The sequence below is a fragment of the Azolla caroliniana genome, unplaced genomic scaffold (genome assembly GCF_043228905.1).
Source record: "Azolla caroliniana isolate FFs.n. ecotype wild unplaced genomic scaffold, voAzoCaro1.0.p SCAF_15, whole genome shotgun sequence".
Lineage (NCBI taxonomy): Eukaryota > Viridiplantae > Streptophyta > Polypodiopsida > Salviniales > Salviniaceae > Azolla > Azolla caroliniana.
In genome coordinates, this window is record NW_028230450.1 from 14,606,692 (window position 1) to 14,631,622 (window position 24,931).

General features: G+C 39.1%; 3 protein-coding genes and 1 long non-coding RNA gene across 10 annotated transcripts in view; 3 read left to right on the forward strand and 1 right to left on the reverse strand.

Moving 5' to 3' along the window:
* Positions 1 to 1,411: 1,411 nt before the first annotated feature.
* On the forward strand, positions 1,412 to 4,706 carry LOC147854735 (putative protein phosphatase 2C 27). Its single transcript, XM_087331770.1, has 4 exons — positions 1,412 to 1,568; positions 1,696 to 1,854; positions 2,809 to 3,020; positions 3,478 to 4,706. Exons 1-4 carry the CDS (start codon positions 1,515 to 1,517, stop codon positions 4,001 to 4,003), a joined length of 951 nt encoding a protein of 316 aa, XP_087187896.1. The 5' UTR covers positions 1,412 to 1,514; the 3' UTR covers positions 4,004 to 4,706.
* Positions 4,707 to 17,688: 12,982 nt separating this feature from the next.
* The window catches only part of LOC147854736 (uncharacterized), a 53,893-nt gene continuing 46,650 nt past the window's right edge, over positions 17,689 to 24,931 (forward strand). Inside the window, exon 1 of the mRNA XM_087331623.1 lies at positions 17,689 to 19,369. Within this exon, the coding sequence (XP_087187749.1) occupies positions 17,971 to 19,332 (1,362 nt within the window). The 5' untranslated portion in view covers positions 17,689 to 17,970 and the 3' untranslated portion in view covers positions 19,333 to 19,369. The remainder of the gene's footprint in view (positions 19,370 to 24,931) is intronic.
* On the reverse strand, positions 21,364 to 24,714 carry LOC147854737 (putative N-acetyltransferase ycf52). 7 transcript variants are annotated; one of them, XM_087331612.1, is made up of 8 exons: positions 24,569 to 24,714; positions 24,224 to 24,400; positions 23,328 to 23,408; positions 23,177 to 23,243; positions 22,272 to 22,306; positions 22,105 to 22,185; positions 21,888 to 21,967; positions 21,364 to 21,798 (listed from the first exon to the last, which is right to left on the reverse strand). In XM_087331612.1, exons 1-8 carry the CDS (start codon positions 24,677 to 24,679, stop codon positions 21,726 to 21,728), a joined length of 705 nt encoding a protein of 234 aa, XP_087187738.1. In that variant the 5' UTR covers positions 24,680 to 24,714; the 3' UTR covers positions 21,364 to 21,725. The 7 variants fall into 7 exon arrangements, with proteins under 7 accessions (XP_087187738.1, XP_087187740.1, XP_087187741.1 ...); XM_087331614.1 differs by having other exon boundaries at positions 24,224 to 24,373; positions 24,560 to 24,714; XM_087331615.1 differs by lacking the exon at positions 22,272 to 22,306 and having other exon boundaries at positions 22,105 to 22,163.
* LOC147854738 (uncharacterized) lies at positions 21,679 to 22,205 on the forward strand. The gene is made up of 2 exons (XR_015531064.1): positions 21,679 to 21,798; positions 21,888 to 22,205. It is a non-coding gene; the product is annotated as an uncharacterized LOC147854738 (long non-coding RNA).

Here is a 24,931-nt window from a genome sequence, read left to right on the forward strand (position 1 = left end):
CTCGTCATTGTTTTGAATCATATTTAAAAACAATACTCATATATTTGCCAAATGTTTTGGTACATTGACAATCATTGCCTCCGATCTAGAAATCTATAAAGAATTTTGTCTCGCTTCTCTGTTTGTCCAAGGGATGGATGGAGAAGCGAGTCACGAGATTGTTTCTTACTTGGACAGCGTGACTCTGTCACTTACCTGCTATAGTAGGAGTTGGGATGTACCTGAATTCCATAAATAAAAAAAGGGTTAAGATACGATGACCTTGAGACCGCCTAGTAGCGATGATGCTAAGTAGCAAGCCACATTCTCAATAAATGCATGGCTATAGTATTCAAACCTATACTTAAGGTTTAGAAGACCTCTAATTAAAAAAGCATTGTTGTTGCTCTGACGAAACAGAAGAAGGTGAATCGGTCTCGCTAGTACAGGTTTCTCAAACGAATTGGTAACCATTGAGGTAGAGTGGAAATCCAAAGAAGAGTAATAATTGTTGTATGCAATTGCGACATCCTAATAGATAGAGAAGCTTGAACTTTGTTCTTGCAAGACATAGAACCTAGCTGGGTTGATCATGCAATGCAACCTATTGTTCGATCGTTTTGACAATATCAACCTCGAATACATTCAATGGTCAAGGAACAAAGGTGTCGAGTGGGGGTCCATCTCATATATTGCCACTCATAATTACGTTGAAAGAAAGATACATTAACCTCTTCATGGGACTTGGCTAGGTGCACTAGCGATGATTGGAAAATCTAGTGTAGAGATTCATGTATATGCCTAAGTATGGAATATCTTCCACTCGGGGGCAGGTGCACCACAATCGATGATATGATGCCGATGAGTGTGTGTGCTATATTACCTGTATATGTCGGAAGCCAATGCTGTTGCCCACGATTGCAATAAAAAAGGTCGATTGAGAGAGGAAGCTATCCATTCATAGGCTGGGCGAGGAGGTGGTCACGGGCAGGACGTGCACACGGGCGATGCCCATTGGTACACACTATATTACACGTGGCCCGTTTCCGTGACTCAGGAGAGAGAGAGAGAGAGAGAGAGAGAGAGAGAGAGAGAGAGAGAGAGAGAGAGAAAGAGAGAGAAGATGGGGATACAGGCAGGTCACCAGGAGAGGTGGTGTTGAGGCTGCCTTTGAGGACACGTGGCGCACCGTGGTTGGTCCATTTTTCACAGGCCAAACAACACAAATAAATAATATAAATAAAGAAATCAAAAGAGGGAGATATAGTTTCCCTTCGCTTATGTTATTTTAATTTTTTTATTTTAATTTTTAATTTTAATTTTTTCCCATTTTGGCTTCACAGTTCACAGACAGACAGCAGGCGAGATCGAATCCCCATAGAGAGTTTTAGGGTTAGGGTTAGGGTTAGGGTTAGGATTTTAGGGTTAGGTTCTCGAGTTTAGTGGGTCTCTCTACCCCTTGTTCTTCTTTTTACTTCATTTACCCCTCTTCTTCTTCTTTTTGTTTCTCAATCTTAATGTGAAGAAAGGATAGCATGGAAGCAGGTCCAGATCAAGAAATGGCTTGCAGGAGCGCAAATGCGGTCCAGGTATGTTCTTGCATTCTTTCCTCTCTTTTTTCTCTTTTAGCCATGGTTTCTGTGTAGAAACTGTAATGGGTCAAATTCTCTCGGTGTGTTTTGTTTCTCTTCGTTATGTGTGTGTGTGTGTGTATAGAATTCCTCTGTTCTGGAGATGAAGCTCTGTGTACGTTCGGGTGCATGGTCGGACCAAGGACCGAGACAGTTTATGGAGGATGAATATGTTCTTGTAGATGATCTCGTCTCTCATCTTGGATCGATCTTGACATGGAAAGGCTCTGGATCCTATTACGGGGTAAAGCTGAAAATGCTCTCCTGCTCAATGTTTATGTGATTTAATCTTGACTGATCATGTTTCTTTCATATTTAATCTTCTAGGTTTCATCTTGTTTTTTTTCACATTGAATCATGTGGAGTTTCACCACAATAGATTTGCATTAGTTGTGTGGATCTCATCATGTTTTTTTGAATTTGAATCATATTTTTTCCATATTGCATCATATTTCTTTATGGGTTTGAACTTTGAATTGTGTGAAATTTGGCTTTGTTTCTTTGTCATCAAATTGCGTTCCTGTTGTCATCTTTCCCATGATATAATCATGCATTTCAAATTCATTGCATCATGTAAATCACATGTATGAGTGTGGATCAGAATCACACATTCAAATGTGTTCTTATGGATTAATTCAATTTATCCTTTATGCAGACTTGTTCATTAGTCACACAGATTCAATCCTGTCTTCTCATGAGTCTTATAGTTTCAATTATATTGTTGAGTGAGTCTTATGTTTTCATCGTGGATTTGCATGATTCATGTTGATTTCACCATGTCTTTGTACAAGTTTTGTCGATTTAATATTGATTTAAGTGTGGCTTTGCCCGAATCGTATATACATTTGATCATGTCTTTGCAAGAATCTTGTAGGTTTAATCATGTCACTGCACAAATCAATGCATTAAAACCTTGTATGAAACATTTGAATTTCCTTGTACGGATCATGCTGATATATATTACATCTTTGCACGAGTTGTGTCGATTGAATGATACCTCTACATTAATCATGTAGATTAACCAACTAATGTTATCACATGAATCTTGTGGGATTTTAATCATGATGTATGTCGTTTTAAAATCATTTAGTATGTGGATATAATCCATGTATCTTCTTTGAACAAATAAAAATAATCACATGGGCATGCATCCATCCATGTCTTTACGTGCAAAAAATCAACCTCAAGTTGATGCCAGGTCTTTGATGGGCATGATGGGAGGGATGCAGCTGTGTTTGTGAAGGAAAAGCTTCTCAGATACATCGTGGAAGATTTAGCATTCCCATATGCAATTGAAGAAGCTGTACACCATGCATTTTTGAGGACTGACGCTGCATTTGCTGAGGCTTGTTCATTGAACAAGGACCTTTCTTCGGGTACCACAGCCATTGCAGTTTTCGTTCTTGAAAGGTGAGCTCTCTCTCTCTCTCAATCCTCATTATACAGCAATTACCAAGGTCTCTTAAATTAAGTTAGTTTGCAACTTAGTATCTGATTCTTGTATTATCTATCTATGCATTGCATTACTCACTTTTGATTGCAAGGGGTGATGCTAACTTTAGGATTGTGGAAAGATACAAGCAAAACTTTTTTAACATTCGAGAACCAGAAGCATTTTTGTCTATTTTTTCAGATCCAGTTGTGATATTCGTCGTTGACAGATTGTTGCACTAATGTTGGAATCAAGCATACATTCTCTATAGCCTACCCATCTATCTGACAATGCATGTATGTATGGATTGTATGGGTTAGACAACCTATCTACGCATAACATATGCACATATGCATGCATGTATGTTTGTATATTTGTATGTATGTCTGTCAAAATTATGTATGTTGATATTTTCATTATGAATGGATGGAGCAGGGAGTTAATAGTGGCAAATGCTGGAGATTGCAGAGCTGTTCTGTGCCGTAAGGGCATGGCTGTTGAGATGTCGAGAGATCATAAGCCCGATTTACTAGAGGAAAGAGTTCGTATTGAGGCCCTAGGAGGCTATGTTTACGATGGCTACCTCAACGGCTATCTGAGTGTGGCGAGAGCTTTTGGAAACTGGCATGTCGAGGGTTTGAAAGGTGCATGTTGTCCTCTCAGTGTGGAACCAGAAGTGAGACGCGTGGATTTGACAGAAGAGGATGAGTTCATGATCATTGGGTGTGATGGCTTATGGGATGTCTTCTCGAATGAGAATGCGGTTAGTTTTGCGCGGCGAGAATTGCAAAGGCATAATGATCCGGTGCAATGTTCTCGGGAGCTTGTTAATGAGGCATTGCGGAGGAATTCTTCTGACAACCTAACGGTTGTTATTGTGTGCTTCCATGCTGTCCCTCCCCCTGAGCTACACAAAAGATTTGTGGGAAGGCGACGGAATACTCTCACGAATGGAGTGTAGGAAAAATGGCTTGTGTCTTTGCTTTTTATTCCAAATCGGAATCATCTTTGGTACCCTTAGTTTTTTGCATGACTAACATAGGGAGATGGTATAGGATAGAAAGCTATGGTGTTTCTCGATGGAAACATCCTTTACGCTTTCTGAGCATTGCATGCCTAACATTAGGAGATGATATAGAATAGAAAGTTATGGTGTTTTTCAATGGGATACACACCATTGGCTTTTTGAATTTTGTATGACTAATGTTAGGAGATGAGATGGGATGGAAAGGCTATGGTGTTTTTAAATGTGACACATCATTGCCTATTTGAGGTTTGCATTATTACTAACATTAGGAAATGATATCAGATAGAACTAGAGGAATGTTCACAAGATTAAATTCCAGGAACATCTAGATAGGATACTTCCTCTTCGATCAGCAAGTTTATATGGGAATTGTCATTACTTGACAGGCAGAGTAAATATGGTGCGACTTTTATATACATGATGGCGCCCTTACATATTTGCATGATGGGGCACTATACTATTTTTTTACACTGTTTTTTGAACCTATGTTGTGAGCTTTATGGCATTGATCCCATCAAAGAGGAAGTATTAATACCCATATCTTGTTCCTGAGGATGACATATACAAAGTCTTCTTGTATCATTAGAAAAACACATTTAGTATGAGACCCATGCTTGGGAGTAAGGAATTCTTTTTTTTATTTGCAATCATTCTTTTTAGCGTTTTGTTGTAACATTGATGAATGATTTTAGCATCATCATCAAACCTCAAGTCAATAAATATACATTTTGCATCATTGCTTCCTATAAAATGTGTCCATGTTGAAATAAAAAAGGTTAACTTCTTGTTGGAGCATGATGTTTCGATAATTGGAAGCTTCAGGGCCACCACATTCTAGAAAAGTGGTTCAAGTGCATAGTGTTACTCCATTGAATGTCATGCATTACTTGTATGCTGCTGGCATTCCAGTATGTTCATGTGGTGTCCATATGTTAGGCGTGCTTCAAAACTAGGGAGGAGAGTTGTCTTCATGAAGTTGAGCTTTTAACCTAGGTTGCCAAGCTTTTAAAAGTTTTTGTTATTTTTCATGGATGAGACCCATGGATCACCCATACTTAGCACAACCCATTACATATCCATGATTGCATATATTGTGTTGATGTATGTCTAATGATTCCTTCTCCTAATCATGCAATTTCCACGAGGCATCCTTGACATACTTATGACTTTATGTTTCCTTAAATTTTATGTTCAATCATAATATATTAATGAGACATACCCCTTTGCCCATATGTAACCTTATGAGCATGCACTCTGGGAAAAAAATGGTTATCTCGTAGTCATACAATTTTCATTAGACGTACTTGGCATATCTATGTTGTACATTCCATATTGAACCATGCATTCTCCATCACAAATTTTTATAATTCAATACCATATTTCTAAATTTCAAACGATGTAAGTAGGGGTTTGTTGAGTGCATTGAATCCATAAAATGTTACTTGAGGTCTAAAGGTTGGGAAATCCCATTAGAAATACTAGAAAGCACATGTAATTCTTAGGGGCTACATGCATTTAGACCTCACATTGTTAAGACAAATTAATAGTAGTGAATGTTAGTAGACAAGTTGGCACAACATGATTTATTGTTTATTAAAAGGTTCTTGCCATCAGATTCGCTTGAGGATACATGGCTCTCGAATATTTGTAGCCTTTGTGTATGTGGCTATTTTTTGCTCATCCTATGTTGGAGCACACCCATAATCATTCCTCTACAAAAAAGAATAACTTATTAAAACAAATTACACCTTTTATGCCACCTCGCCAATGTATGCGCAAGCCGTAATTAACAAAATATGATTTCATATAATATGAAATAGGATAAAGCTTAACATGATAAATTATAAGTTACACACCTTTTGTTGTGGGGGATTGAACATTTATATGCCCTTCTTTATGAAAATGTGCCTTGGTGGCTTTGTCCATAGATGGTGGCCTTGAATATTTGTTTTGGATTTTCTAATCCTCTTGTTATTAGTAGTGAAAACTTATGCTCGGTTGGTTCTTATATAATTTATCTTATGTTCAATACATGGGCGTGTATGAGTGAAGGGCAAAGAGACAAAGACGAAGGAAGGTGACGGGTGCCTCTCTGCTACTTGTCGACAAGCAACAGAGAAAAAGGGACAAGTCATTGGCTACTCCTAGAGATGACACAATAGGTGTTGCCAAGTTAGGGTCGGGTGTCAATTTGGAACATTGTGCCCAAGCCTAGGCTCCACACTTCGAGAGCCCCTTTTACACTCCTCTACACACGCTTCGTCCCCGTAAACACCTACCCAAGAATAAAAAAGGGAGGGAAACACTTTATACTTTCCTGAATACATGAGGGCAGACATACACATACACAGTGCACACACACACACACACACACATATATACATACCACACTAAGTACACACATTCCTATATTTATAAAAATGCATATACACCCAAGGTAACTCATTTGAACATTCACGAACTCTTGCATGTATAATACATTCACGAGAGCATAGACACACATACATATGCATATGCATATGAATATACATATACGTATATGTATGTGTATAAATGTTTGTTTGTGTATTGTTGAAGAATGTGTGTCTAATTTAATAAATGTATGTGTATGATTGTATGAATATATAGTTATTAATATGAATGTATGTGTGTGTATGATTATATGAATTGTATAAACGTTAGTATGAATGTATATATATGTAGGATTGATGAGTGTGTCTGTAAGGTTGTATCATGTATGAATGTATCAATGTTAGTATGACAATATGAATGCATATCCCATTGAATAAGTGTGTATGATTGTATGAATGTATAAATGGCGTGAATAAAAAATGTATGTATATGAATTTTATAATTGTGTATAATTATAGTCTATAGATATATGTAATTGTATAATTCTATATACATATATCTACTTTTATGAATATATTTTTCTTCAATTGAATATTGACATTAAGTAGAATCACATTTCTTACTCTCAAAACAATAGATTTTCTATCCTAGTAAAGAATCACAACAATTGTATAATCACTAGCATTGTTTTCAATCTCGCAAAGTTTAGACGAATTAAGAAACATAATTTGTCCTATTGTCTTGGAAACACCTTGAGTTATACAAGTTTCTTTTACAACTTTTACAATGCTCTCCAACCTTTTCATATTGTGTTGTAAGTCTTTCTATTCATTTGTCCCTCTCCTTGACACCACACTTGTTCCTCCATTTCTTAGCCACAACCAAGTATATGAAAATTGTTAACGAGGTGTGTGCCTCCTCTTTACCGTCAACCTTCTTTCCAAGACTCATATGGGCCTTCTCATCAACTTCAATTTTGTCTTTATGTTTCTTGTATGTCTTCTTGTTGTTCTCCACTTTGAGCACTCAAATTAGTTAGGTTGTCCTATCTTATTTTTCTTGGTGACCTTTCATATGTAGTTGTAGCCATTGTTGACCAACTTGTTTCTTTGCTTCTTTGATATGTTGTACTTTGTCAATAGTTACATGCACGTCCACTACCTCATTGGCTTTTCCCTTACAGATTCTTCTTGTTGACCGTATATTGACGTCTTTCTTTACTTCCTTCATAAGTTGTACATGGCTAGATGTAATGTATGAGTTTGTTAGTTTGATGTATTGGATGAGATCCACTAGTTTTCTTGTCATAATTATAACACACTGCCTCTATTACATCATTCACATAATTGTGTATCTTATAGGTATGTTGCACTAAGCACACATATTTCTCTCTGTTAGAGTTCTATCTCATTACCGAGGTCATGTTGTAGGGTTGGATTACCATTTACTCTTTTATTGGCGAAACAAGCAATAATGGTCATCACACACTCTCAAGTTGCTAATTATTGTGTATTAGACTTGGAGGATGATACAAGATCTACGAAGTCACAATTCCACGAGTATCCATGTGGCTATATATGGTAGTAAACACACTTGTAATTAGAATAAGAACTTTGGAGAGTCCTATGAAAGGGGAAAAAACTTCACTCACATGTGAATCAAAACAATTTTACTCCGTGATGAGACTAGATGAAAAGTGTCTAAAGAATCTTGCAATTACAATGACTCCTAGATTTAATTACAATTCTTCACAAAAATGAATAAAAAGTGATAATAATGAGGCGAAAAACAAAGAAAGGAATGGAACAAGAAAATCCACAAATTAATGTGGCAAGTCTACAATAAAAAACGTCAATGCCTTGGTCATCATAGCTCTCCCATTCATGCCTGGGTGAAGTGGTTCCTATTACAACTCTCCTTGATGTTGAAGATTGGGCCTAAATTCTCTCAATTTTGACAATCCCACACATAGTTATCTCCTTGAATTCTGTAGCTCTCATAAACTAAAAACAGATCTTCCCTTTTTCTTTTAATGTGCACTTTTTATTTTGATGCAACTCTATCTTTTCTTTTTGGTATGGACATTTGGTATTGATCCGTATTGCGCCCCCTTCTAGCATTCTTACACATTGCAACTCCATCTTCTTTTTTCCATTGGTTGATAATAGGTATCAAACCTTTTACCTCTCCATTTGAAATGGATAATTTCTATTGCTCGAGTTTTGCACTTAATCTTTCTTGATCTAATCCTTGGTTTCTTTGTATTCTTGAGTTATCACAAAACTTGCCTTTGTTGCTTTTTTCTCCCTTCACCCACTCCACACCACGTCATCACAATGATCATACACGTTATAACTCATCCCTTTATCTGTTATCTTAGCCTTCACTTCTGTATGACTTAGCTCACAATCTATTTGATGTAAGGTGGGTTGATGGGGCATTAGTGAGGAGTCTCATTGACTATGGAGATTGTTTCTTGAACACACTCTAATACACTATTTTGTTTGTGAGCACATTCATGTACTTTCCACACATAGTGAATTTAATCCAAGACCTCAACACATTTATCTCACATCCACAATGTGCACTCGAAATTGCATCATTCATTAGTGAGATTCTTGAACTCTAACAAACATTACTCAAGTCCAATGCTATGTGAAAAATGTTTCACTTTTGTTCATATAGGTTATGCTTGACTTCCAATAACTAAAATAAAATCCACTTTTCTATAGCACATTTTGAATATTTAATAATATCTTAATACATCCACCATATATTGTGCCTTTCTAAGAATATTTTACATTGTTGTACATATTTGATTGGTGTTGTCTCTACTGTAGTTAAGTGCCTACACATGTCAACCCAATCATATCTTCTCTCGTTGTGAGTCTTTATGTTGATCATGGTCTCTTTCAAGTAGTTTCCTCCATTGCTTGTTTAAGCATCCAAGTTCGTCCACTATTATATGTTCTTCCCTCAATATTCATCTTTAGTGCCAGTTTCTTTGACACCATCAACAATCTTGTGTCCCATCTAAGGAGTTGTGGTCAAGTGAATGAGAAGAAGCTAAAATCTGGATCACATTGGAGTTACTTTATTACTTGCAAGGATGAAACATATCTTAAGTATGTATTTAACTAAAGTATATAAATAAATAAATTTATATCCATTTTACACTAACAAGAGCAAACGCATTGGTTGTACATATGTAACATGTTATAAAAGTGTCTAGAGCATTGTTACATCTACCAGGCACATCCTTTCCATGTGTAAAACTCATTGGCTTGTCACATATTGACATCCAGATTCTACCTTATTGTAGTCAATTTAGAAGAAATGAATGATCTACAAATTGAGTGATAAAGTAAATATTAAAGTGATACAAGTGAAGGAGGGGAATTGTGTTCATTCTTATCTAGTTCATAAGTGAAAGCTTCCTTTACCGCCTTATATTGTGTTTCATTCCATGTTTGCATATACACAATATACTTATTGTACCCACTCATTCTCCATCTCAAGATTTTATAGATGTGTTGTATATCAATGGACACTCCTATGCGATTTCTTTTTAGGATGTTTCTCTTTCCTATTAATTCTTACATGGAAGGTACCTCGGATTCTCTCGACTTTTGAGAAAAGCTTACATTATGGTTTTATGATAGGCATTTCTAGGGTATTTTTGTTCTTGCCTATTAATCTATACATGAGTATTTTATTCCCAAAGAGTAATGGGGATCAACCAATGATTATATATCATCGTGTCAGAAATGAATTTGCTAATGATTTGATAAACTCAAACTTATTGGATAGGGAAATACAATTGAAATGTATTTTTCTTGAAAAAACTCTTCTTTTACACGTCAACTGGTTGATGGAGAGGTGCACAATGCTCATTACAGACTAACATATGAAAGAAATGCACGATTCTAGCTCTTACATATTTTGTTTTAGAAAAAACTAACAAACAAAGACTCTTCAAAAAAAAATTATGCTTTACTTCCTAAAGAAGTTCAAATAAGGAATTCTTACATATGCATTTTTATGTCTCTTTCTTCTCCATGTCTGATTGTGCCTCATTACTTGTACAACCCGATTCATGACTCGTACAAAGACCTTCACCATAGAAATTTATGACCTAGTTCTAGACTTTCATTTGTATATTTCCATTTCTTTAGGTACAAAACTTGTAAACAACTTTCTTCTAGATATGTACATTGTTACAATAACATTACACATCGATTGCTTGGTTGACTTTTATGACTATGATTGATTCAATCAGGTACCTTTCGCTCTTTGTGAATTATATTATGTAGTTGATTAAGGCACACATGAAGATATACATTCTCATCAATTAGGCCCAAACTTGTGATAGAAATCACATGATTGTGTTAATTTTTAGCAAAAATGGAGTTTTTTATCCTTTTTAGGAAAACAATTCGTTCACTTTTGATGATGGTAACAATTAATCTTCTTTCCTATTACACATTACTGCATTTCAAACTACGACATTTAACAATTGCCTTTTATACAATGGGCTCCACACTAGGTCATAAAATGCTAATGACTTAAGTACACATCGTTTAAGTACATGAGGTAATTTAGTGTAAAGAATCGATGGTGATTCTTGTGCAACGGAAGAGATTAGAGATGTGTGTTATGTGTGTGTGTGTGAGACAGAGAGAGAGAGGAGAGAGATACAAGATCGATAGAATAGACAATACTCAAGAAGATTGTATATTACAAAGGAGATTAACCGACGTATTACAAAGTAGGAGAAGAGTGCTTTATCTAGTCACTCTCTCTCTTCATTAACTACCGAAGCTCATGAGTCATGGGGAATGTGGAAACTCATTAGTTATGTGTAATAGAATATGATTCTATGACACATAGTTAATGTGTAAAGAGTAGTGGTGTGACTTTTGACCTTTGAGTGTTCATACACTCTCAAGGGTGTGTTTACACATTAGACTAGGTTGAGCTTGATTCTCAACACGCCCCCTCAAGCTCAACTTTGGTCGGCTTGTCCGCTTTGGCTGGTACTCGGTTCAGACGGTATTCGGTTCTCTCTTGTTTGGTGTCTGCTTTGGCTGATACCTGGTTCAGACATACTCCCCCTCAAGCTTGGCAAGTCAGGGATCATCAATCCAAGGTCTGACATGAATTGCCGAAGATTGTCGGCTCTTAGGGCTTTGGTGAAGATGTGTTGAAGGTCGACATGTCTAGCCTAAACACGCTCTTGAATGAAGTGATAGTGCACTTCGATATGCTTCGTGCTGCGTGGAACACCGGGTTTCAAGCCAAATGAATACTGCTCATGTTGTTGCCGTAAAAGGGAATTAGATCTTTGATGGGAACGCCTAGATCCTTCAATATCCTCTTGAGCCATATGGCTTCACATGCAGCCACCGTCGCGCCCCTGTATTTGGCCTCTGTGCTCGAAAGAGCGAGGTTAGTTGCTTCTTACTACTCCAAGAGATGGCTCCACTTCTGAGAGAGAAGACGAAACCAGAGGTTGATCATCGATCGACTCTGTAGTCAGCCTAGTCGGCATCTGTGTACCCTTCGAGTTGAATTGGCGTGACTGACTTATAGAGAATGCCATAGTCCATCGTTCCACTCACGTATTGTAGCACTCGCTTAGCACAATCCAAATGGATATCTCGTGGAGTTTGCATGAATCGGTTAAGGAGACCGATCGGATAACTTAGGTTGGGTCGAGTGACCATGAGGTAGATGAGGCTCCTGATCGGTTGTCGATACTGAGTCGGCTCACACTTTGTGGTGCCGGAGTCGGCATCTAGTTTGAGGTTTCGATCGAGAGGGTTTGCCACAGATTTGCACTCGGTCATCCCGAACTTGTATAACAAGTTGAGGATGTAGTGCTGTTGAGAGATCATTATTCCGGTTGGAGTTTGGATTACCTCAAAACCAAGGAAGTAATAGAGCTCTTTCATGGCTATCATCTCGAATTTGTTGGATAGGAGGGACTTGACCTTGTTGATGTTGATTAGATGCTCACCTCCAATGAACACATCATCCACGTATAGGATGATGACAATCGGACTTTCGGAATCGCTTCTTACATAGAGAGAATTGTTAGATTTTGACATTCGGAAGCTCATTCGCTGAAGATATTGTGTTATCTTTGATTGCCAAGCACGTGGTGCTTTCTTAAGGCCATAGAGAGGCTTCTTGAGTTGGCAGACGACTTTCGGATGAATATTGGATTCGAAGCTGGGTGGTTGTACCATGTGCACCTCCTCTTCTAATTCGCCTTGAAGAAAGCCGTTCTTGACATCCATATGGTGGAGGTGCCACCCTTTCGCTGCAGCAAGTGCTATCACGGTTTGCACAGTTGTCATCTTTGCCACCAACATTAATCTTTCGAGTAGAGGGGTTGAAGCACTTGTACCCCTTTTGCTCTAGTGAGTACCCCACGAGGATGTACTTTTCTGATTTTGGGTCAAGCTTTTGCCGCTTCTCATCGAGAATGTGCACGTATGCAATGGAGCCGAATATCCTTATATGGGATAGATCCGGCTTCTTCCCATAGTACTTCTCGTGTGGGGTGACCTCCTGCACTCCGGATGTTGTGCACTGGTTCATGAGGTAGATGGCGGTACTTGCAGCTTCTGCCCAATATGACTTGGGCATATGCTTCTCATTTAGCATGGCCCTTGCTACTTTGAGGATGTGCCGATTCTTGCATTCGGCTACACCGTGTTGTTGTGGTGTGTGTCGACAAGTGAATTCTCGCCGAATTCCTTCTTGTCGAATGTATGCTGTGAACGCATCAGAGAAGTATTCCTTTCCTCCGTCCAACCGAAGACATCGTACATGGCGGTCAATTGTCTTTTCGACTTCACTTTTGAATTTTTGGAAGTGTGAAAACACTTCGCTCTTCATCCTAATGGGAAAGATCCATGTGTATCTAGAGAAGTCGTCGATGAAGGTAACATAGTACCGACATCCTCCGACTGTGGCCGTCTGTGCCGGTCCCCACACATCCAAGTGGACTACGTCCAATATGCCTTTGCTCACGTTCCTCTCCTTCGGGAATGGTTGCCGATGTTGCCTGCCGAATTGGCATGCTTCACATACTCCTTCAATCTCTTTCTCTTTGAAGGTCGTGAGCCCAATGACGACTCCTTTCGATTGCATCGCCTTGAGTTTGTTGAGATTAATATGGCCAATTCTTTTATGCCATAGCTCTATGTCGGTGTCGAGTTTGAGACCCTTTGCAAACATGGCCGATTTTACCTTGTTCACGTCGAGGATGAACATTCGGCCTTCCCTTCGACCACGAGCAATTAGTCGGCCTTCCTTCTTGATGAAGCAACCACCTTGGTTGAATCGAACTTGCATCCTTTGCTCCACAATTTGGCCGACCGAGACCAAATTCTTCGTTATGGTGGGTACATGTAAGACATTTTTGATGTAAGTTTGTTCGTCGTCTTTCCCGAATGGGAAATTGCCGAGATCGGATGAGTGGTGTCGTCTCCGGTCTCGACATAATTGGGTCGATCTGACTCTCGTAAGTCTCAGAACCATTCTTGATGGGACGTCATATGGTTCGAGGCACTGGAGTCGACGAACCATACATTTTCCAGATTGGAGGCATTAGTTGAAGTAGAGGCCGACATAGAATTTGCTCTATGTCTTATCACGAACATTCCACCATGGTCTTCATAATCGGAGTTGGTGGCGTAATTTGTGAGTTGTCCGCTTGTGGAAGCCAACTCACGCTTCTTCTAACGACACTCTTCTTCATGGTGGCCGATTTTTCCACAATAACCGCATTCGATCGAGGTTTGTCGGCACGGACCAGAATGGAAGTTCCCCCTTCTTCCAAAGGTTCCTCGATGGCTTTTGTCTTGTTGCTAAAATTGGGAGTTGTTGTCGTAAGTCAGACCTCATTCGCCTTGTCCTTGGCCGAATCGGCCTCTTGCTCGACCGCGTCCTCTTACTCCATTCGAATGTGTGTAGAGCATGTGACCTTTCGAGGTGTTGCTCCTTGTTCGAACATGATTTTTTTCAACCAACAACATTGATTGAAGATCAAAGAAAGAGGGAGGATTCTCCCTTGCTAGGACGCCGGTTCTCATCGTGCCGAACCGTGGTGCAAGGCCGCTGAGGCATATTTGCACCATCTCATCATCATCCATATTGACGCTTATTGAGCCGAGTGAGTCACAAAGCTCCTTGATCTTCAAGGTGTAGCTTGTGATGGACATGTCTCGTTGTTGGATGTTATTCAACTCTTGGCGGAGTTGAAGCTTTCATGTCGTCGTATTGGCGGCGAATATCTTCCTTAGATTCTCCCATGCTTCCTTTGGCATCGTGGCTTCTCGAATGTAGCCGAGCATGTGGTCATGAAAACATGTTGCCAAGCAATACATTACTCTACTCGCCGCTTGCTCCCATGTTGAGTAGTCGGCGTCCTTTGGGTCGGGTCGATTTTCTTGTGCTCCTTTGATGTAGCTCCAATAACCTTGACCGACAAGGTATTGGTGCATCTTGTATTCCCAAGATGTGAAGTTGTTTCGGTCCAACTTCTTGCTAGGGAGAGCGCTCCCCATTTAAGTATTCATGGTGTTCGATGTAGATTTCTTCCTTCTTCTTCTCTCTTGAATACGAGCTATGTAGCTGCACTACGATAGCGATGAGCCGGTTCTTCTTGAACGGAGCATAACGCACGCGGATGGGCTAGATCAAGCTACCAAACCGCTCTGATACCATGTAAAGAATCGATGGTGATTCTTGTGTAGCGGAAGAGATTAGAGATGTGTGTTGTGTGTGTGTGTGTGTGTGTGTGTGTGTGTGAGAGAGAGAGAGAGAGAGAGAGAGAGAGAGAGAGAGAGAGAGAGGAGAGACACAAGATCGATAGAATAGACAATACTCAAGAAGATTGTATATTACAAAGGAGATTAACCGACGTATTACAACATAGGAGAAGAGTGCTTTATATAGTCACTCTCTCTGTTCATTAACAACCGAAGCTCATGAGTCATGGGGAGTGTGGAAACTCATTAGTTATGTGTCATAGAATATGATTCTATGACACATAGTTAATGTGTAAAGAGTGGTGGTGTGACTTTTGACCTTTGAGTGTTCATACACTCTCAAGGGTGTGTTCACACATTAGACTAGGTTGAGCTTGATCCTCAACATTTAGCATGACAAACATTTTTTGCCGGTATCAATCATCTTTGTAGGATGATTTTATAATCATGGAGCTAGGATATGAAGAAAATTTCATCGCCACAATTCTAAAATATAAGGAAGAAAACCATCTCCCTTTACACTTTCATTTGTTTTGTTATTGGCCTTCTCTCAACATTGTCCAACACTTTTGTTACAAATAATATTCAAATCAATGAACTTTATTTTGGTGAAAACACCATCTACGCCGGACACATGAGATCACCCCCTACTCTCAACAAACTTTATTTCCTTTAGTACATAAAAAGTGACAATTCGGCTCATGCCCTCTTTTGTTTCCATTCCTTTACAGTTTGCATGCACATTACTTCGTTAATGCATTGCCCCTATAGATGAGACATTGTCCTCTTCTACATGTACTCATTAGTAATGAAGATATTTAAAGTGACATGGCCATTACTAGCTTGAATAAATAAGATTTTCCCTAGTCTAGCTCTTGGAATCTTCGTTAGAGAGGGTCCCTGGGGATGAGGTCAAATACAATCAAAGAGAAAAGCTTTATCGAATCAAACCCAAAATCCAATGATTGTGTCCATTTATAGATACTCTTTCAAATGTTGATAATTACTTATTTGTTTTCTTTTAAGAGAATATGAAGAATACGGTCTTATAAACGTAATCTCAAATCATATGGGAAATAACAATTGTTCACCAATGTGGAGGCCAATTGAATCAGTGATAACGTCAATGCTTTATTAAATTATCTCTCTCTCTCTCTCTCTCTCTCTCTCTCTCTCTCTCTCTCTCTCTCTCTCTCTCTCTAATTCCACCTCGAACAACGTTTGAATATGTCTACAGGTGCTTTTTTACGAAGTTTTGTCAACTCAAGCTAGAAACACCATATATGTTCCTACTTCTTCAAGTATGATCACTTCCCATTGAGATCATGACCATGGAAAGAGTTGTCGAGTACATCTTGAGGTTAAAAATAAACCTCACATCAACTTCCTAGTATCATATGAAAAAAGAAACATTATGAAAAGATGGATAAAACCAAAATCTTGGGCTCTTGAAGTATACAATATGTGATATGTGAAGAAATGGTTTGGAAAATGTGATGCATCAACATATTCCTCCATCAATGAGGCTTTTTTTTTTGTCATGCCAATGTACCACAACTTGGGGAAAGATGTGAAGTTTAGCATCTCACACATTATATTGCATTTGCTAGATGAAAATATGGAACCATTTCCTTCTCCAATTAGGGAATCTACACCTGCACACACACACACACACACACACACACACATATGTTAAAGCCGATGCATCCCTTAGTCTGCCATCCACGATAAGTGTTCTTCCATCCGACTTAACTCACACTCTCTCTGGTGTGCGGAAGGGCACTGGGTTACATGTGAGATGGATTCATGAATACTGCATATTTTGCTACGAGCAAGTCTCGGAGTTAAAAAGAGTATCACACGTTGGTATAATGTGTTTCATTTGACCATATCGGAGCTTCTGGTCCAGTCCACTCCTTAGTCCCTACACACACACACACACACACACACACACACACACACACACACACACACACAATCCCCATGCAAATCTCAAATGTGTGCTCTTGATTCCAGTGAAAATTTGTGAACATTTGGTGTCACTGATGACTCTGCCTCACTGCCTCATTTCGAGACACTAGTAGAACTTTCCAGTAAAGAAAGAAAGAAAGAAATGCTTCAATGGGCCCCAAAAGCTCATATTATTTTGACCTTGGGGAGGGTGATTGTTTAAAAGGCCAAATTAATATTTTTTGGAAAAAAACAGGGACCAAAATTAATAAAAAGGAAAAAAAAGTGTCCAAATAAATAAATAAATAAATAAATAAATAAATAAAATTGAGGATATTCTATCCAATGGCTTCACAGCAACGCATCGCGGACAGCTGAGGGACGCGTGTCAAGCGTTCGTCAATAAACCGCCAGGTGTCAGGAGAATTTTGACACGTGCCCCTCAGTCACCGCCAGCTGCCGGTAAAAAAAGAATTTATATAAACAAAGCCAAAAAGAAAGGAATGCCTTAATACATTTGCCAGTAGATTTTGCTCTGTTTGATTTTAAATGTTTTTTTGGTCAGATCCATCTCTTTCTCTCACACAAACAAACTCCTAAAATCTCCTCTTTATCAGATTTTACTCATCAATCTCCTAAATCATATCACTAATCAGACGATTAATCAATCCCTCCCTCGTTGATCGACTCCTGATTAGTCATCAATCTCCTAATTAGTATATATAATCACTAATCAGGGTGATTAAAATCAATCCCTCGTTGAAATCTCCTGATTAGCTAGCCTAATAATCAATCTCATCCAAATCCCTCTCGAGCATGACCCGATGCTTCTCTTCGTCTTCCTCGAGCTCGAGCTGCCTCACAACAGTCGAAGAACGTAGCTTCTCCAATCCCAATCCCAATCCCAATTCCAATCCCCATCACCATCACCAGATTCACCATAACTATCACAATTGGGACATTGCGATCTATCCGCATCATCACGATCACGATCCTTCTCGGATTCGGAATCCGGAACCTTCTCGGATTCCTCCTCCTCCTCCGGCTCTCGCCTCCTCCTCTCAACAACATGATTGTAACATGCTTCCTCATCTTATTCGGAATCCCCTCAGTCATCATCATCATCCTGCCCTTCTTCTTCTTGGGCGAGAATCCGAGCTCCCGCATTTGCATCTTCCATGCTCTGGCATAAAGAATTCCTCCACAATGAACCAAATAAGCCCACCCCCTTTCATTACCGATCATCCTCCGCCGCCACATCACGCCCATCTATATGCATCCAACAATGGGCAACCTCATCCTAGCTTGGACCATAATCTAGACTTGAGAACAAGGCGGCCATTGAAGAAAGAAGCCATGGAATTGAGCTCGAGGAGGAGGCGGCTATTGGCACCACCGAAGCTATACCGAGGGGTGAGGCAGCGGCATTGGGGAAAATGGGTGGCGGAGATTCGGCTTCCTCGTAACCGAACCCGTCTATGGCTCGGTACCTTCGACACGGCCCGAGAGGCGGCCCTCGCGTACGATCTGGCAGCTTACAAGCTCAGAGGTGATCGAGCTCGGCTCAATTTCCCACCCTACTTACACCGTTCAAATGTGCCTTCCGATGGGACCGGGGACGGTGCCGGGGCCGTATTGACGGAGGCTATGATAAGTATCCTAGATGCTAAGCTCGAAGCCATTCTTGCGGGGAAGGGGCATGGCAAGCATATTCCGACACTTTCGCCTCAACCCCTGCCCAAGGTCGAGGATTCGGACATAATGCCATTGGACTCCGGCAAGTCATCGGTAGCAATGCTCAATGGCACAACAATGCCATGCGGGAGCCAGACGGACAATGGGAGCATTATAGACATGGATGGAGACCTCCTTGTAGGAAATTATAATTCCGATGCTACCCTCCTCGAAGAGGGTACTAGTTCCATGGTCCGATCCCTTGTTCAGAGCAATGTCGTCGCCGTTCAGGACATCATGTCTTCTCTTCAGGCTAATTTGCTCGAGGATCTGATCGGGTTGGGAGTGGGGACACAAGATTCCTCCTCAGGCTTGGAGGAGGAGGAGGAGGAGGAGGATGTTGGGGAGCTCAAATGGGAGCCTTGTGTCCAGCATGGAGGGTTTAGTAGTGTGTCTAGTGTAGATATGGATACCATATGGGACAAGATGGCTTCTTCCTCTTAAGTGAAAAAAAGGTTAGAAACCATGGAACCAATAATAAGTAAACAGCCTAGGATAATCTCTTTTTTGCAAGAGTTCCAACTCCAAGGAAGGCAATGCAAGGACTTTTAAATGACCCTCCTTGTTCAATCTCCTTAGAACACACCCCAAAGTTTTTGTAGATTTAAATATTGCTCAAATAGCACATTAACCATCCCTAGATGATAGAAAGGGGGAAAAAAGATCATATAAGTGCTCAAATAGCACACATATTATTGTATGAGGCGGAGTTCAATTGAGTTGGACCTTTTTTCGTGTTCAGGCATAGAGAACTTTATGAGAGGGAGAGGAAGAGATAGGGAGGTCGTTATAATTTATGTAGATTAGTGGAGGAGTTACTGCCATACCCAACAATAAGTCATATAAGTTTCACAAACCAATCCCTTGATGTCAAGATTCTAACATGTTCATCTTAAAGAAGGTTGAGAGCAATGTTGTTACAAAAATTTGAGATGTGCCACTAGTTTTTGTTAAGAAATCTGTCCATATCAAATTTGTAGGAGTATAATGGATGGACATCATCTAATGAAGTGATGGGGTTCTCTAATATGCTTGTTATGATCTCTGGTCTTTGGAGTTGTTGGAAGGTTTTTATGCGTAATTGATTTTGCATAGTACATTACATTGTTTTCTTGCAGACTGCTTAACAAGCCCTAATTCTCCTCTTTATGCTTCCAGTTTAGTTTCATAATGGTGTTGTGACTGCTTAACAAGCACTAATTCTCCCTTTACATCCACTTCAGTTTCATAATGAAGGATGTACTAAACCATCTAGGGCTTTGGTTATAATGATGTCAAAACATACGCACGCACACATCTAAGCCAAGAATTTTGGGTAGGTGTGTCACATATGGTCCCCTGTCATTAATCTCTTTTTTGAGCCCAACATATGAACTACGACAAATATTGCAACAAATTAGGTAATCAAATGCTGAAAGAGTTCATAGAACCAGAAGCGAAATCAAGAGTTCTTTTAGAGACCAGGCAATTTTATAACATAATCAAATGTTGACAACAGACCTATGTAACCTTCAGTAGAGTAATGTATTGAACGACTCCGAGCTTTTGTTGCATGTGTATCTACTCTACTAAGGAGAATAAGTTTCTCTACTGTATAACTCTATAACTCAACTCTAATCACACATTAGAGACCTGCACTAAACTATTTGTTGCTTCCATTTGTCTGTTTGAGGATTAATATTCTAGTAAAAAAACTCATGAATAGAGTTTTTTTCACATCCATCCATCCATCTCATGCATAATTTTTCTTTAACCTGACACAATTTTGTAGACCTCTCCAAGAATAGATATTTACTTAATAAGTAATTTCTAGGTTGGAATATATTGGCATCTTCCAATAATGATCACTCTCTATTACACATTTCCATAATAGGAAAATGATAAACAGGTCTAGATTGAGCAACACATGGCTACCAAATTGCCTTTCTCCACTCATTCAGCATACTGTCTACTTAATTTGTCAATGTCTTCTTGTTCAGTTCTGCATGAACAAACATTCTTGTATAATGTAACTAATAGTTTAAAATATATTAACTGGAATAAATATACTAACATATTCCAGTAACTTTAGTGTTCTAGTCATACAAATTCCACATACATGTAAATCATAGTTTAAGAAACATATTCCAATAAGTATATTTACTCATCACACAAATTCCATGGTTTGGTATCTGAATATAGAACCTCTTGTTTACCATGGTTACACTTTGTAGATTTGCCAATCCCTGGTAGTTGGAAACATCATATCTCTAGGTAAGCTCAATGGCTTGGCCCCTATAATAGTGACTCCAATAGGGTTCAAACCTTTAAAGTGAAATTCTCGACCATTTACACACACCGGAGTACTCAAGAAATATGTTTCCAGCACCCCTTGCCAACTACGTGAAGATGGCCTATGCAAAGCCTATTTTAAGAGAGGTCATATCATACCACAAATGTACAATAGAAAAAGAGCATTAACAAGATGCACATTGATTTAGGTGCTCGCCAATCATTTTTTCAGCGCAATGAAGCTATACATTTAAAACTTTTATACACAATTTTCAAAGGATCAAAAAGTAATGGTGCCTTCCAGTTTTACGATGGGGATATAAACAAGGGAAAAGACACAGGTCAGGAACTGGAGTCTAAGGTGGTACATCACTACATTGTGCATTAGACAATAGTGACATGCTTCTAGTTTGATGCCTAGGAGAACATGTCATCTTAATTATAATTGTATATGGCACAAGCTACCTGAGAAAGTTACTAGCATAAACTTGTATCCTTCTGGTTGCATTTCTGACCCAACATAGTTCTTGTAGGAAAAACATGTGCTTTGCCTCACTGTGAAGCTTCTATGGCTCGGGTACATTTTCCAGAAGCTTTCCTCTGTAGGTCATCAACCTGAATTGTGTGTCTCCCCTGCAAGTCATGATACCACATGACAGTCTTATTTAATGTCTGACAAAAGAAATGGAAGCGAAATAACTTCATTAAGCATTATCTCTTGCCGAAAGCCAAGGTTCCAGAAGAAAAGGCGAGCTTTTGGAACAGGAAAAACTGCAAACCCTGTTGGACCATCTCTTCTTTTTATGTTCTGTTTGTCAGAAAAACAGCGGTGGAAATTCCATTACGAATAATAGTTCTCTTATGGAGTATTAAAACCTAAAAAAGCACATCCTGTCATAATACCTGGAATTTCATAATGATTCATAGAAAAAGCCTGTAACTGACCTTAACGAGCTCCTTAACAATCCTCCGGCCGATTCCTCTTCTCTGATAAGCAGGATCAACTGCAACATCACATATCGTTGCCTGTAAAGCAAGAATAATTTTAATAAAGCAAGTAGAAAGACAATCACTACTTCTTTTCAAATATTAGTTCTAAGGTTGGAAAATACAATGAATGCGCCATCAGAGACCGCACGGCCAAAGCCTGTTGAAAAGATAACCCACATTTCAATATTTTATAATAATTCTGAAGCTAATCAGTTCTACACAAGGGAAGTGTAAAAAAACGAGATGAGGTGAGTCACAAACATGCCCATTAGTTAAGATTACAGGAGAAGAGAAAAGATCCTAACATGCTCATTAGTTCATACAGAAATGTTAAAAAAAGATGAACAATGTGTATCATCATTTTATCTCTAACAGTGACTCTGCTACTAGTACACTGATATATCTTTTATTCCATTAATTTTTTCTTTTTACTGGCATGAATATTACTACTCTCCATCATAAAGGTCACACAGAAACACCAAATTTCCATCACTTGATAAAATAAATAAACTCGACATGGCATCACAAAACAAAACCTGCATAAATCCATTAGGTTGCATTAAGCAGAGATTAATCTCCAAGTTAAAGTAAACATCTGAAATGCATAGTTTAGAAATTACAGTAACGCTTTGAGGTAATTTATGTATTTCATTTCTTTCGTTGGTCTCAATGATAAGACGGTTCTATTTCCTTGTTGGATACCATGGGCCATATTGGCATCTGTCTGATGTTATTGTTGCAATGACAGTGGTCACCTAGGACTATGATTAGGTTATTCCTTAAAAAAGTTAGATTTCCTAAATCCTTTAAATAAGATTGATAGATACTACATACTGCTCACCACTTAACTCAAATTCTCAAATACAATAATAGATATTCTCATGTCACGTCCAGACCATTTCATATTTCAATATTCAGAAACATGTTAAGTACATCAATACTACTCCTACCTGTAACTAACTTCGTAAAAAGCATGCACACATATAATCTCTCAAATCATCAAGAATAACAAAAAATCTATTTATACCAATTAGCTTCTTTGGTGTTGCTGTTGATGATTTTGATGTGTCACCTTGTTCTAAAACTGCCACGAACTGTTGAATGGAAAGAAAAATATATACAGAAGAGAGAACATGAAATGAAAACAAGAAGTGATATACGCAAAAGATCTCAAATACCATGTAGCTATTCTTCAAAGCCTTCTTGATATCTTGAGGGTCTCTAATAATGCAAAGTGTCTTGGCCCACAATTCGCTCAACTGTATTAAATGCATTCAGAGGAGAGAGTTCAGAAATGATCAGCACATCATCCAATTCATATTTATGTGCACACAACTAAACTTTGATTAAGGTTTATGCGTGACTGCAAATGGGCCTCAATCTCTAGCCTTTAAAATGGCAAACCCTGGCTGGTATTTTAAAGAGAAATGGCAGCCGTGTTCGACTAACCTAAACACATTGATATGAATGCCGCAACCTATGTTGCTACAATAATTCACCACGAAATTATGTACAGACAAGCTCTAAAACTGATTTACAATATTTGAAGAAAAAATGATAAACTGAGATTGAGATAAACATGAAATAAAATAAAATAAATGAAAACATTCTATTGGCATAGATCTACAGATATGAATGTCACACAACCTATGTTGTTCTCACTATCCCCTATTCAAATTAATCCAGCATTCATAACATTTCTTGAAGAAAAATGCCACACATGTGCATCATTCGACTACCATAAATCCATCTAATCATGCCATTTTAATGAGAAATAGCATAAAAAAAGGAGTTTACATTCCGACAAAACCATCAATATCTATTTATGAGAGAGTTTCAAGAGAAATGGTGTCAAAAAAATAAAATCCAAGCTCAACAAATCCAACTTATTTTGAAGCGAAATGGAGAACACACAACAACGAAAAAAGAAGGAAAAGAAAGAATTATTGGCTGAAGAAGACTTTGAACAAAAAAGATGTGCAGCCAACCCCAACGAAGAAACCAAGAGCAGAAACAGGAAAAAGAAGCTACAACATTTACCTCATGGATGAGTCGACTAAGAAAGGTTTTTCACCTGCAAGGTATCGACTTCCGAAAGATCTGAGCAGTAAGAGAAACGATCCGATTCCAGGAGAAAGCTCCAAAAAGGCTTCACCTCCTCCGAAGCTCTAGTGCATAGAATCGAAGCACAAGAATCCTTCATCCTCATTCTATTGTTGTTGTTGTTGCAGTTGTTTTTCTTCGAGAACAACTGTTGGTTGTTTCCATTCAGTGGGAGATTTCAACACAAGAAAGAGGGAGCTTAGGGGGGGGGGGGGGGGGGGAAGAAGAAGAAGAAGAAGAAGAAGAAGAAAGAAAGAAAAGGCAAAAAGAGAAAAGCAGAGAAAAAGACGAAGGTTTGATGGGTTAGAAAAAGAACCTGAAGAGCTTGTCCATTGGCGAGGGAGGTGTGGATGAGTGGTGAGCGGCCATGGGGGAGGCAGAGAAATGGCGAGGACACGGCCATGAAGATCGCCATGGCCATGGCCATGGCCACATACAGACAGACAGACAGACAGAGAAGAGAGGAAGAAGCAGGAGGGAGAAGGAGGTTAGAGAATTGTGAAGTGAAAGAGGGGATTGGGTCTGGGCAGCCGCCCGCCCGCCAGCCCGGCGGCCAGCCGCACCATCGAACCCAACACGACACCTCTTCTCATTCGGGTTCCGGGTTTAGGGGGTTCGGGTTCGGGGTCAAGGTCAAGGTTTATAGGGGTTCAGGTTTAGTTTGGGTTTGGGTTCGGGG

What these genes read in the sequence shown, in the direction of transcription:
- LOC147854737 (XM_087331612.1), bottom strand. Translation starts at nt 24,679, where the DNA reads ATGGCCATGGCCATGGCGATCTTCATGGCCGTGTCCTCGCCATTTCTC. An exon ending in CTTTGAAGAATAGCTACATG is followed by an intron (nt 23,244 to 23,327) that starts GTATTTGAGATC and finishes TCCATTCAACAG; the next exon opens with TTCGTGGCAGTTTTAGAACA. An exon ending in CTTTTCTTCTGGAACCTTGG is followed by an intron (nt 21,799 to 21,887) that starts CTTTCGGCAAGA and finishes TGGTATCATGAC; the next exon opens with TTGCAGGGGAGACACACAAT.
- LOC147854735 (XM_087331770.1), top strand. Translation starts at nt 1,515, where the DNA reads ATGGAAGCAGGTCCAGATCAAGAAATGGCTTGCAGGAGCGCAAATGCG. An exon ending in GGAGCGCAAATGCGGTCCAG is followed by an intron (nt 1,569 to 1,695) that starts GTATGTTCTTGC and finishes GTGTGTGTATAG; the next exon opens with AATTCCTCTGTTCTGGAGAT. An exon ending in GCAGTTTTCGTTCTTGAAAG is followed by an intron (nt 3,021 to 3,477) that starts GTGAGCTCTCTC and finishes TGGATGGAGCAG; the next exon opens with GGAGTTAATAGTGGCAAATG.